This window comes from Oryx dammah, unplaced genomic scaffold, assembly GCF_014754425.2.
Source record: "Oryx dammah isolate SB20612 unplaced genomic scaffold, SCBI_Odam_1.1 HiC_scaffold_18, whole genome shotgun sequence".
Classification (NCBI taxonomy): domain Eukaryota; kingdom Metazoa; phylum Chordata; class Mammalia; order Artiodactyla; family Bovidae; genus Oryx; species Oryx dammah.
In genome coordinates, this window is record NW_024070202.1 from 15714260 (window position 1) to 15728722 (window position 14463).

Sequence of the window (14463 nt, forward strand, 5' to 3'; positions counted from 1 at the left end):
GGAAAGACTTTGACCTACTTTGCTGGGATTATTTGGGATAGAAGTAGGCATCTAGGAAACTTGATTATTTTTATGCTGTTTCAGTTCATCAGTTCAGTCGCTCAGTCACGTCCGACTCTTTGCGACCCCATGAATTGCAGCACGCCAGGCCTCCCTGTCCATCACCAACTCCCGGAGTTCACTCAAACTCACATCCATTGAGTTGGTGATGCCATCCAGCTATCTCATCCTCTGTCGTCCCCTTCTCCTCCTGCCCCCAATCCCTCCCAGCATCAGAGTCTTTTCCAATGAGTCAACTCTTCGAATGAGGTGGCCAAAAGTTTTATTTAATTCCACTCAATTTATCCCTTTAGTTCTTTGTCTATGTTTTCTATTGGTTCTTTGAGCATGTTTCAGGACAGTGGTTTTAAAATCTCTGTCCAGTAATTTCAATGTCTGGACTTCCTCAGAGATCAGTTCAGTCGCTCAGTCATGTCTGACTCTTTGCGACCCCATGGACTGCAGCACACCAGGCTTTCCTGTCCGTCACCAACTCCCAGAGCTTGCTCAAACTCATGTCCATCAAGTGGGTGATGCCATCCAACCACCTCATCGTCTGTCGTTCCCTTCTCCTCCTGCCTTCAGTCTTTCTACCAATTTATTTCATTCCTTAGAAATAGCCATACTTTCCTGTTTCTTTGTATGCTTTTTGATTTTTTTAAAAATGAAAACAGGAAATTTTACTATTGTAGTATGTACTAGGGACATCCCTGGTGGCTAGAGGGTAAGGAATCCGCCTGCAACGCAGGAGAGCTGGGTTCAACCCCTGGGTTGGGAAGATACCTCGGAGAAGGCAACGGCTACCCACTCCAGTATTCTTGCCTGGAGAATTCCATGGTCAGAAGAGCCTGGCAGGCTACAGTTCAGGGGGTCGCAAAGAGTTGGATACAACTGAGCAACTTTCACTCACTCACAGTATGTACTTGGAAGTAAGGTTCTCTCCTTTTCACAAGGCTTGCTACTTTTTGGTTGCTGAAAGGCTGTAGCAGTCAGATTATTCAATGCTGATCCCAAACTATTACTGCAAAGACTATATTCTTTGTCAATATGGTCATTGAAGTCTGTTTCTTAGATTGTGTTCAGCTATGTTTTGATAGAAATTTCTTTGAATGCTGGGAACCTCCAAGTCTTGGCAAATTGGCACTGATCTTCAACTTGCCAGGCTTGCACTGTGCCAAAGGATCAGCCCAAGAAAAAGCTGAGGGTCCTCTCAAGTGTTTTTTGAGCATGTGTCTTATCCTGGGCACATACATGGTTTTCTAAATTCCCCCATTTACAAAGTTGCTTTTATTTTTTAAAACGTTTTAAAAAATATTTATTTTTATTTATTTGACTGTGCTGGGTCTTAGTTACAGCATGTAGGATCTTTAATCTTGTTTGCAGTATGTGGGATTTAGTTCCCTGACCAGAGATCCAACCCAAGCCCCCTGCATTGGGAATGAGGAGCCTTAGCCCCCGGATCACCAGGGGAGTCCTCATAGTTGCTGTTAAATGTCCTAATTTCCCAAAGAAACTCTATCCCCAGTTTTTATCTTAGCCAGTCTACTATATGTTTCAACAATAATTTCTGCCTGAAGTGTCTGAAGATTTTTCACTTGGCTTGCAGTATTTTCAAGCTTTCTCCTGAGTTCTGAGTGGAACACTGAGCATCGTCCTTTAGGCTGCTCCCTGTATTACTCTGCTTGGGCTGCTATAACAAAATAGCGCAGCCTGGATGCCTTAGATAACAGAAACTTCTCATAGTTCTGGAGGCTGGAAAGTCCAAAATCAAGGTTCCTGTCCATTCAGTTTGTCTTCTCACTGTGTCTTCACATGATGAGGAGACAGACAGACAGCTTTGGAGTCCCTTTTTCTTACAAAGGTACTAGCATCCTGGATGACAGTCTCACCGTTATTACTTCATTTAACCTCTACCATGGGATTCCCAGGTGGTGCAGTGGCAAAGAATCCACCTGACAGTACAGGAGATGCAAGAGACGCGGGTTCGATCCCTGAGTTGGGAAGATCCCCTGGAGTAGGAAACGGCAACCCACTCCAGGACTCTTGCCTGGAAAACCTCATGGACAGAGGAGCCTGGCGGACTACAGTCCATGGGGTCGAGAAGAGTCGGACAGGACTGCATGCGTACACACACATGAAGGGGCAATGGTAGTGGAAGGACAAATAAATCACTACAAAACCTTCCTATTATTTTGAAGTGCCTCTTTCTTGATTCAGTGCTCATGTGGTGGCTGTAAGCGTTCAACTGTTTTCTAGAGTTGTCACAAAAGTGATGGTATCTGCTTAGTTTTCAATGTTTCTGTGGAAGAATGGGAGCGGGAAGCTTCCTACTCTGCCATTTTGCTTTTTTCATTCTAAAGACTGAAATTTTGCATGCTTTTCAAAGATTTATGTTTTCCTCAAGCCAAAGCTTTCAAAAGGCTTTTTACTTATAAATGAACGATTCAGATCACTCTTAAATGAAGCGATGAAATGTGTCTTAAAGAATGGAAAAATTATCCACTCAAACTAACTTAACAACAGAAAAGTGTAACTTAATGTAAGAACACAATGTAGGGATTCTTGGATCTCAAGAGGAATTGGGCTGTTGGTGGGATGGAGGTCATGCGAAATCTGTGAGAAGCTAGAAAATGACTCTCTTCCCTTTCTTTCTCTGTCTCTGTGACAGCACCAAAGCTCAGGGTCGTTTCTCAGACAGTCTGCTTCATTTCCCTCTCCGTCTATGATGGGTTCCCCTTACCTTGGGTTCACATGTTTGGGTTACAAGCCCCTGTTTGTGTTACAGTTTCAGCGTTCAATAGAGAGCAACTAAAACTTCTCTTCCAATTCCAAATCCTCAGAGAAAAGGATCTGATTGAGTCAGATTCCTTCAAGGATCAAACTCTATCCAATCAAGAAGGGACAAGGGTCCTATAGTATATATATATACATGGTTAGAGAGACCAAACCTGTAAATGGGACTTGGAGGAAAAGGAAGAGAGTTCTTCTCAGTGGATGATGGACAGACACCCAACAAAGTATCTATCCAACCCATTCCTAGATCTAAAAACCTTTAAATACAACTTAAGAGAAAGAAGAAAAAAATTGTGCCACTTTACATAGCTAAAATTTGTCCGTTTTTTACACTAACAGAGGTAATGAACACATTTATAAATAATGTACTGCTTAGGGATTTTAAAGCATCACCTACTTCATTTACAACAAATGTTTTCTGCTTTTGTTGAGCCACCAGGGAAAATAATTAAGGCATATTCTGATGCTTATTCCAGGGAACTAGCACAACACAGGATAACCCCAGGGAGCCCAATCTAAGCCCAGACTATTTCTCTAGTTCCTCAGTGCACACGTGGCAGACTCTGCCTTCAAGCTAATAACTTGTGAGTCATGCTGAGTCCTCTTTCCTTGAGGTTAAAAGTATTTCCTAGACTTTCCTTTTTTCATTATCTCCTCCTTTGTTCTCCACCTTTATCTCCTTCACATGTCAGTCAATTCAGGAAAAAACACTAGCCTTTCCAACTGTCTCAAAATCTTGGTTTTGTGCACATGTACCTGCAAGGAATAAAAACTGCTTAGAAAATGCTCTCTTGGGTTCCACAGAATGAAAATACTGTATCCTAGCAGGAATTTTTAACGAAATGAGAAGCTCCATTGAAAAGCATGTTGTCTCCAGAGAAGGAAGCTCTGTCTCTTTTTTCTTGGATTCTTCTTCCTATTCAGGTTAATAAAGATGGTAGGTAGTTGGGGTCATCTACAACCACAAATACTCTGATATCTAGTTGAGTCTGTAGTTTCATCTAATTTAGAGTTATAGCTGAATAGCAGAAAACACAACAAAACCTGGAAGTTTGGACAATTCATCCATTACATTATCAAGACTTGAATCTTACACTTAAGTCTTGTCTTACCCATCCTCATATATTTACCTCTGGACTTAGCCACACCACCAAATTGTGCATTGTCTGTAACTGCATAATCTCTACCTCTGATGTTCCATTATATAATGCTTTCCCTTTTGTGCCCAAGGCCTCCTCTCTGAAAGAGAAAGACATGTTTTCTACTATTTATTTTCTTGCTGTTGGGTGCAATTTTGCTCTAGAATAAAAGCTTAGATCAAACTAAATTATTGGTTAAATGTATGTTTATTACTAAGTATTTTTAACTACCACTGTTACCATAAAGAGGAACACATACCCAACCACAATTACAAATTAATTCTTGAAAAAAGAAAGGAGCCAGTCATAATTATGTATTCTTTTTACCACGCAATAAAATTTCAACAAGGTAATAAAATGAGATCTGACATATAATAACTTACCATCCTGCTATACTCTTAAATCCTAACTTCTTACTATGAACAATACTAATATTTTACAAAGTGTTAGTCACTCAGTTGTGTCCAACACTTTGTGACCCCATGGACTGTAGCCTGCCAGGCTCCTCTGTCCATGGAATTCGCCGGGCAAGAACACTGGAGTCGGTAGTCATTCCCTACTCCAGGGATCTTCCTGACCCAGGGATTGAAATGCCATCTCCTGCATTGCAGGTGGATTCTTTACCATCTGAGCCATCAGTAAAATTAGTTATTTGTTATCACTTCTTAAAATAAAAGTTTTCATGGTACACACTCCTAAAATATTTAACTTATGAATCTAAAGTAATTAAAAGAGTGATATAATCCCCATCGCATATAATCCCACTGACTACCTTTTGAGGACAGTCAGAATTAGTTTCTCCAATTTAGCAATAGGGAAAATTGAGATTTAGAGGGCTTTGATAACTTGCTACTCAGCTAATTACTGATAAAACTGAGATCCTTACTGAAAAAGAACAGATTGTTCCTAAACCAGAAGAGAAGGTTACACAGAAGAAAAAGATATCCCAGAAGAAAGTAAAGAAACAAAAACTTACGGCCCAGGAACAAATGCTGCAAAAAATAAATGCAAATAAAAGTAAAAAAAAAAAAAATGAGAGCATCATTCACATCCAAGGGTTCCACTGCACTATTTATTATATGTTTCTTCCAGGACTGTCATTGTTCAGATTTCAATAAGATTCACAACTCATCTCCCTATGATCATGTCAGAAAAACCTTACACAATACAGGTGTCAGGGGTCAAAAATAATGCAAGCATGGTATGTTACCCTTCAAGTGAAAAAGTTACTATATTGTACTTCATTCAGTTGTTTACTCATTCAAAACAACAAATAATCAAATACCTAGATTGTGCCAGGTAGGCTCCACTATATCCAGCTTTTTAGTAGTTACTTTTGCTGCACATGGCTTATAACAGCAAACATTTATATTTTACAGTTCCTGCAGACTTGAATTTGGGAGTGGCTAAACTGAGTGATTCTGGCTCATGGACTCTGTTCGGGTACAACAAAGATACTGACAAGGGATGCAGTTATCTGAAGGCTTGGCTAGGCTGAATGATCTGCTCCCAAATTCACTCACATGGCTGTTTTCAGGAGTTCTCAGTTCTTCACTGACTGTTGGCTGGAAGCCTTAGTTATTCACAACATGGGCCTCTCTCTAAGTTGCTGAGTGTCCTTATAACATGACAATTACCTTTCCCCAGTGAGCAATCCCAGAGAGAGCAAGAAGAAAGCTGGCACACATATAGTCTCCGCTTAGAAGTCACATCACAACGTTTCTACATTCTCTTTATGAGAACAAGTCACTAAGTACAGTCCAAATTCTAGGTGAGGGGAATTAAGCTCAATTTTTGAAAGAAGTATCAAAGAACTTGTGAACATATTTTAAAACTACTATACCAGTAGTTCTAATTTAATTTATAATTAAATTCAATTTACATTAAATTCTAAATAATTTATAGTTTTAGAAGTTTAGTTGCTCAATCGTGTCCAACTCTCTGCGACCCCATGGATTGTAGCCTACCACGATCCTCCGTCCATGGGACTTTCCAGGCAAAAGTACAGGAGTGGGTTGCCATTTCCTTCTCCAGAGGATCTTCCCGACCCAGGGATTGAAGCAGGTCTCCCACATTGTAGGCAGATGCTTTTACCGTCTGAGCCACCAAGGAAGTCCATTTAATCTATACATTATTATATAAATATAATTTATAGAATTTAATCTATTATTACTAAAGAGTTGTTAATCTAATTGTAATATTTGGATATTTAAAGGAAAACTAAGTTTATTAGAGAGTGGTTTTTTTGCTGTTGCTTGTTTCCATTTTTTGTTCCCATTTTCATCTTACCCTGTTTATTAAAAAATTCTACCTATAGTGCTAAATAAATAATGACTTTTCCTATCTTTTTATGCCAATTAGGAATTTTATTCAGTGCTTATAACAAAAACAACAAAAACCTTAAAGAAAATGGATTTATTTTCCTTCATATAACAACAAACCCCTTTATATAATAATAAACCCAGAAGTGAGCAGACCAGGGCTGATAAGCTGACCCTTCAAAGCAATCACAAACCAGTCCCTCTGGCTATGCTATTATTTTGTTACTGTGGTTGAAATAGGGCTGTTCCACATCTAGCATCATATCACTGTTCCAGGTAAGATAAAGGACAGGTATAGGTCCAATGGCTAACAGAAAGTTTCTTCCATAAAACTTTGAGCCTCTATGAGCAACATCTACTTTCATTCTGCTGATAGGTCACATGGGAAACCATGGCTTATAGGAGCCTGAGTAAACAAGTATTTTTAACTGGACACAGTCACCCTGAAAAAAAGTCAGAGTTCTGCAAGTAATAGAGAAAGGATTTTGGTTTAATCAACTATCAGTGTCTATCACTTTGCTCCAAGGAGCTGTGACACATTATTTTGCTTCAAGGAGCTTTGACACACATTCCTGAAACATACTCCAGATAGACAAACATACTGTTCAAGGTTAATCTGTGTTTCAAATGGGAGAATCTGGTCATTTTGCATCTCACATGTAAATCATATTTTTCAAAGTAACCACAGCTTTCTTTTTTTCTAGTTAATAATGAAGAAAAATTGGCTGACATTAATGTCACTTCAAGAAATTTATTCAAGAAGACAGCGGTACAGTTGTGCAAATGTACATGCATTAAGAAACTCATCACAGAGTTGTTTACAATAGTAAACATTTGGGGAAAAAAACAGAAATGAACCAATAGAATACCGGTTAGATAAACAGTGGTACGTCCACTTCACACTATGCAACTTTTAAAAATGATGTTATTCATGATATATTGTTCATGAAAAAAGAACTGTGTACATGATAAAATCCAGTTTATCATACACTGTATTTCTATACCTTTATATGTTTTTATTCTTAGAGACGTCTGGAATATAACATGAATTTTAAAAAATTGTCATCTCTGAATTATGACATTTGGAAATTTTTTTATATTTGTTTCAATAAGTGTACATTGCTTTCATGAAAATAATAGCTATTTTCAATAATACCTAGAAAGGTAGGAGGGGCCTGATTTGATCTGGTAGTTCTATCAATATACCTCTTGCCACTAAGAAAATTATCTTAGACATGCTGTGAGCTTACCCTTGGAAGGGTTTCCTATATTTGCTCACTGGAAAGATTACTTCTTATTCCTTATAAATTCTAATAAAATTAAAATAAGAATCCTGAGGCATTTTGTTTTATTTTGCTTTCTATTTGGTACACTTTGACCTCGAAGGGTCTCTTTTCCCTGTCTCACAGTGGCTGTGGAAGACAAAGGGGGTGAGGCTGATCAATAATTACATACAGGTTGGGGGAGAGAGTACCGATGGAGGTGAGGATCCAACAGAGCACTAACCTGGATATCACATACTTGCACTTCTCTTCCAAAACAGGCTTCTCAGTTTACCTTTCTGACCTCAGTTTTCTCATCTGAAAAAATGAGAGATTTGGATAAGAATCTAGATGTTTTAAAGTTCTTCCCGAAGATTCTTTCGGATCTATTAATGATATATCCTGGTAAACTACACTAAAGCTGAATGTAAACAAATAAAAGGGAACAACAACAATACTTTAGTTACACTGTTTATTATTCCTCTCCAGCGTGGTAAGTAACTTGCCAAGGTTACACAGCTAATAGGTGGTGGGAATCAAGATTCCAGCCCAGAGGCCACGGCACTAAACAACGGCCTAGGAAGCAGGGTAGTTTTCTCACCCTCAAACTAGGCTTTGTTAGATAACACCAGTAAAGTCAGACTTGATCCCACCTCCTGACTGCTGTGTGACTGCCTCAATCGCTCGAGGGCTCCTCGCTCTCTAATCCAAAAACAGTTTTCTGATACAAAGTCCCTTTGCCAACTAAAGGTGAGACGGTGAGGTTTTGGAGAGCTCCGAAGAAACTTCGGGCCACTGCCTGACAGCGGTGAAGTTATTACAGAACCAAAGACCAAGTGTGCCTTCAGGAGGCTTTGTGGTATCATTAATTGGATTCTCAACCCCTGCTCATTCACATACCTGATTATCCAACACTCGTTTGCGTACCTCATCTTGCGTATTTCCTCTCCTTAAGGCCAGAGAGGTACTGAGTTGAGAGTCAGGAGGAGGGGATAACAGGGGTAAAAAGAACAGTTTAAAAGCAGGCTAGAGGCCATAAGACTCCTGAAAGGGAAGAGCCTGTTTCTTGGACAAAGGTCCCAAGGGTATTCGCAGCCCTGGTCCCTGATGTTTCACTGCTTTGGGCCCTCTCAAGGTCCGGAAGCTAGTGCAAGACCCTTCAGCAACGCGAAGAAGGTAGAGGCCGCCACCGAGGTGCCGCAAGTGGGCTGTGACTACCCCTCATAGAAGATCCGACTTCCCAGACCCCTTCGCACAAGGGCGGGGCGTGCGCTCGGCCGCCAATCCCCGCGCCCGCACGTCGCCGTAGCCCCGCCCCACCCTGCCCCCTCTCGCTCCGCCCTTCCCTGGGGCGTGAGGCGGCAATGACGTCAGCGCTAGGAGACCCCTGGGTGGCGGCTGCGCCGTCGGCGGCCCGCGGCCCGAACGCGCTGCAGGGAGGGGCGGAGCGAGCGGGCGGGAGCGCGCGCTGGGCCCGCCTCGGCCGCCGCCGCCGCCGCTGCCGGGGAATAATCTGGGCGGCAGCGAGCGGCCCCGGCCAGCAGCCACGAGCCAATTCTGCGGCTGCCGAGCAGAGCGAAGGTCGCTGGTCTCGTGTCGTTCCCCTCTCCGCCCCCCTGGAGGGGCGAGAGGGAGCCGAGGCTGATGTCAGGTACGGCCGGCGGAGGCGCCCTCAGGCTGCGGGTCCAAGGTCTCGGGTCCCCTCGCCCTTCCCTCTGGGAGAGTGAATGTGGGGGGAGCGTGGAGGGTGGAACCCACCCCTGGCGCCGCCAAACAGGTGTCTCGGAGTCGCTGCCGGGTCTGGGGACGTGCGGGCTCCTGAGGGAGGCGCGGGGCACTTCCTGCTCCCGGCGTCTCCGCGAACTGCCAGTGGGGCCGCCTGCCCGCCGGGCCGCTATTTTGTTGACATGTAACCTCCTGTGAGTCGCAGGTCCTTCCCTTTCGCTCTCTGGTGCCCCTCGCCTCTTCGCGCGCCGCCTGCCGTCGGGTGGCGACGGTGAGGCGCGGGCTGCGCTCGGGACCGCGCGGCTGGACCACTTAGCGGTCCTGCCCCGCCGGGCCCTCCCCCCGCGGAGCTGCGGGCGCTCAGGTGTGGGCACCTTCCAGGAGAGCCGCCGGGCGGCCGCGTCGCGCCAGCACCCAGCGAGCCGGAGCCTTGCGCAAGTGCTGGGGGACTTCCTCTGAGCTCTCTGGATCATCAGGTTTGTCTGGCTGATTTGTTCTTTTTAAATTCCCCTGCCCCTGACAGAATAAGCTAGGCAGGTGTGTTGGGGCATTGCTCCGTGAAGGACGCGGGACGAGTTTTTTTCCTTCCCGCCTTCCTCTCCCGCCAGGGGCGGTGGGATTAGTAGGTGCTGACAAATTGACTTTACAGCTTTGAATTTGGATGCATTGTCTGCTCAGAAAATGAACGAAATGTAGGTGTGGGGGTTTATTCTTGCCCAGCACTTACCCTCTCTCTTTATTATTATTTTCAAAGGACTGGAATTTAAACATCACACGCCTTGGAAAAGGTGACTGGATTTATAATCTAGTTCTCTCAGTGCCTTGTAGTTATTGTGGTATATCGTTTTAGAGCTTTTCAGATTGAACACTATTATCCTAACCATGAGTTGGTTTCATCCTGGTTTTAAAGCTTAAAAAGTTAGAACTTTAATGTAATAGAGTGAGTAATTAGGCCAATGTGAAACGGACAGAAATGTGTTCATTTACCAGAAATTGGGCACTGAATATAGATAGCTCTGCTAGGTAACTTCAAGTTATTTAATTCTGGTTTTAGTTTAGAGGGTGGGGAATCTGAGTATTTAGGAGGTAAAACTAACTTTTTACACTTTCATCAGATAAATGTCAAATGAGCCTTATGTACATGATGTGTGTTGTAAGTATTATGTGTAATAATTGTATTTATTTCATTTTTTGCCAGCCTTAGTGTATATTAATGTACAGTTTAATTGAATGTAAAGTTTCAAGCTACCAAACAGTTAACTCTTTTTACCATATGTTAAGTAAGACAGTGATTTAGTAAGGAAAGTATGACTCACTTAAAATTCTTCACAGGAAAAGTGTGTGGTTTTTTAGTTACGGTGGATAACTATTAGATGTGTTTCTTAAATTTCCCTGAAATTTGTGTTTTTCTGTATCTTTTTATTTCGGGTTCAGCATTTTAAAAATATTTTGTGGGCACTACCCATTTAAAGATAGATGTTCCCTTACATATGCTTTTTTGGGGATATTGATTGTACTAGTCTGTACTTCTGAGTAAATTCAGTACCCAGAAATTATTAGAATATCACAAAGTCATTTAGGAGTACATATCAATTAATGATCACCTAGTCATAGAAAAGTGTGTCTTTTAGGTATATGCAGTGTATTTGTGTATTGACTTGTGCTCACTAACATAAAAATTGCATTATACAACTTATACACTCTATGGACCATGGTGATTTTAGAGTCTCAGTGTGGAGAAATGATTGATTGGAATTCTTGTGACAGTGCACCTATAAACAAACATTAAATGGAAAATGGACAACTTGATGCTGAAATTTAATTGTGATTCACTTAAAATTTTAAGCTTCCCAATACAACCATGTTACTTTTACAATATTTGTTGAGATTTTAGTAAAGAGATTAGTATACAAACTATAGCAAAGTGGAAGGAATATGGCAGAATTCTTTTTAAAATAAGGCGGTGAGGGATGCATAATTCTTCCATGAAAGAGAAGTTAGCATTTTACCTTGAAATCTAAATGAGTATCGAATATGTACTTAAATTTTCATTTTACTGCTAACTCAGATGTCCTACAGGGAAACGCAGGCCAAAATCTATAATCTGTGAAAATAAGAAGCGTCCCTTGAAGAAAAAAATACAAAGAAGCTGTTATATATGAAATAGGGTAGCCTATAGGAAGGTAGAAGAAACCAAAAAGAAAATCCAAGTAAGTGATCTAGACTCTGTAGTGTGAGCTACCTGGCACATTGAGGGGACATGTTGAGGGCAGAGAGAGGTGGTATTAAATTAGGGAGATTCTGGAACAGGAAGTCTAATTAGTTCACAAGGAAAGCTACATGTTAAAATATTTAAATTGGTGCAAGTTGGATAATTGGCAGATTTGAAACTATATACAACTTGATAGAGTCATTTGCATTTTTGGTCCTTGTGTTAGCTTCCTAGGGCTGCTATAACCTATAACAAAGTACAACACACTGAGTTATTTAAAACAGCAGAACTTTATCATTTCACTGTTTCGGAGGTTGCAAGTCTGAAATCAAGGTGTTGACAGGGCTGTGCTCTACCTTCTGGGGAATTTTATCTGTTCTCTGCTTCTTAGCTTTGTGTGTCACTGGCACTCCTTAGCTTGAAGTTATATTACACAAACCTCTGCCTCTGTTGTCACATGGCGTTCTCCCTGTATGTCTCCGTCTTATGTGGTGTTCTCCCCTTTTTGTAAGGACTTCAGTCATATTGAATTAGAGTCCACCCTACTGCATGCGTGTTAAGTCGCTTCAGTCGTGTCCAACTCTTTGTGACCCTTTGGACTGTAGCCCACTAGTCTCCTCTGTCCATGAGAGTCTCCAGGCAAGATGACTGAAGTGGGTTGCCATGCCCTCCTCCAGGGGATCTTCCCAACCCAGGGACTGAACTGGCATCGCTTAACGTCTCCTGCATTGGCAGGCGAGTTCTTTTACCACTAGCACCACCTGGAAAGTCTTTGGCACCATATAGCAGACCAAATCAGAAAGGGCATTGAGAACAGACTAAATTCATTTACCTATCTCAGTACCTACTATGTGCCAGGTCATAGAAGTAAAACAATGACTAGGTGGGCAAAAATCTCTGTCCTCATGGAACTTATGTTCTAAAACCTTGGTTCTCGAACTGTGGTCCCTGGAACCTCCGCATCACCTGGGAACTTGTCAGAAATGCAAATTTTTAGGCTCTATTCTGCAGACTTGTTGATTCAGAAATTCTTTTAACAAGCTTTTCAGGTGATTCTGGTGTAGACTCGGGTTTGAGAACCACTGATCAAGTTGGAGAAAAGAGACAATAATCAAGATGAGTAAGTAAAATATGTAATATATTAGATGTTAATAGGTGCTGTCAGTAAGAGTAGGGTGGCTCAGGAAGACGCACCACCCCCAACTCCACCAGGAGTAAAGGCCCGAAGGAGTTGGGGAGTAAGCCATGTGAGTATCTATCTGGGTGAGTTGTGTTCCCAACAGAGAACAGCAAGTATAAGGACGCTCAGGTATTTGAGGAACAGCAGAGAGTCCAAATTTATAACACAGCAAGGAGCAGATAGTAATAGGTTCAGTTTTTGAAATTTCTATTTGTTCCTTTTTAACCTGCAAAAACCAAATACTAGGAGAGCAAGAGAAAAGTATGGGAGTAGGATGCCAGGTTGAACCTAGTTGCCTATGTAAGAATAGACTAGTATATAATCTAGATATATTTTATACATTCATTTGGCAATATGTGAAGACATTTGAACCCCAACTAGGGGGAGTGCTACTGATGTCTAGTGAGTATGGGCCTAGGATGCTGTTGAATATCTTACAGTGAACAGGGCACCCCCCCCACAACAGAGAATTACCCAGCTCAGAATGTCAATTATGTCAGGATTAAGAAACATTGGCTTAATGGGATTTACAGAGGTTGGGGCATGGATAGCAGAGGAAGGGTGTGTTGTATAGATGGAAAAGACAGTGGGAATAGAGGAGCTCACTGCATTGAGGTGTTTATTGAACTGTAAATAGTTCACAATTGCTGAAACATAAATTATAAGCAGGGGAGAGATGGGGGGGTGCATACTGTACCTATATGGTAATGCAGTTCTCTGAAAGCAAAGTTATGAAACAGTAGGAAAGCTAATATATTATTAATTTTATATTAAGCATCACTCACCTTAAGGGTAGACTAGTATTTATAATTTATGTATTCATTACATAACTTTGTATTAATTTTTTCAATATTTATAGCCTACACGGTTCATTTGCAAGTTTTTCAAATTGTCACTAATCTCCAAAGAAGTTTCCCAGTATTTTTATTCAAAAGTATCTGCATAAAAGTGAACCCAGCCAGTTCAAACCCATGTTGTTCAAGGGGCAACTGTAGTTACCTTTGATGAGAACCTGGGGTAGAGATGGGAATGAAAACATATTCTTTTCTGTATGTATATAAGTACATGTGTGTGTATGTGTGTTTAATCTATGTTTTTAGTTTGGGTTTGTTTTGTTTTGTTTCCTGTACATTAGTAATACTTTACTAACAAAAAATTGTAATTGCCAAATGTGCCAAGATTTTCCTAATTAGTGCAAATCAATCATTGTTCTTAACATCTACAATGTAATCTCTGGTAGAGATGTCCCATATATTTTTTTTTAAACTAACTCCTCATCAGCAAACATCTGTGGCTATGGCTGCCATATCTTTGCACAGTTCTGTGTTTGTGTCCATAAGAAAAATTTCTGATCATGAAATGATATGTCAAGGCACACTTGAAAAGGTTTACAGATACTGTCAAACTGCTCTTCTAAAAAGACAGTAAGTATGTTTATTCTGAGGAACAATATAGGAGTGTCAGTTTTCTCTCATGTCTGTGTCATTACTGGCTGTTACTAAGCTTAACATTTTTTGCCATTCTGATAGGTTAAGAATAGTATCTCTTCATTTGAGGTTTACATTTCTGTAATATGAGTGGGATGTGAACATCCTTGACCATTGTTTTTTTTTTTCATTCAAATCCTTTACTTTTTTAAACTGTTGTTATATTAAGTTGATTATCTTTTTTATGATAGTTTTTGTTATTTTTTGCTGTACAGATTTTTTTAAACATTTTATACAAAACGTACATTTGAACTAGCAGTTTCATTGCCAGTTAATTAAATGAATAACTTCATACGGTTTTACTA

The 14463-nt window shown here is 41.0% G+C and overlaps 2 protein-coding genes across 4 annotated transcripts in view; one reads left to right on the forward strand and one right to left on the reverse strand.

The window, feature by feature from the left end:
- Window positions 1-8826, reverse strand: part of ASNS (asparagine synthetase (glutamine-hydrolyzing)) — a 149552-nt gene extending 140726 nt beyond the window's left edge. The window contains exons 1-2 of one of the 2 annotated variants that reach the window (XM_040260495.1): window positions 8455-8826; window positions 7799-7872 (exon numbers count right to left, since the gene is read on the reverse strand). The gene's annotated coding sequence lies outside the window, so the exon portion shown is untranslated. The remainder of the gene's footprint in view (window positions 1-7798; window positions 7873-8454) is intronic. The other variant, XM_040260497.1, reaches the window with a different exon arrangement.
- Window positions 8827-9006: 180 nt separating this feature from the next.
- The window catches only part of C1GALT1 (core 1 synthase, glycoprotein-N-acetylgalactosamine 3-beta-galactosyltransferase 1), a 50551-nt gene continuing 45094 nt past the window's right edge, over window positions 9007-14463 (forward strand). The window contains exon 1 of one of the 2 annotated variants that reach the window (XM_040260500.1): window positions 9007-9205. In XM_040260500.1, the coding sequence (XP_040116434.1) occupies window positions 9199-9205 (7 nt within the window). In that variant the 5' untranslated portion in view covers window positions 9007-9198. Of the gene's footprint in view, window positions 9206-9483; window positions 9756-14463 lie in introns of those variants that run through there. The other variant, XM_040260501.1, reaches the window with a different exon arrangement.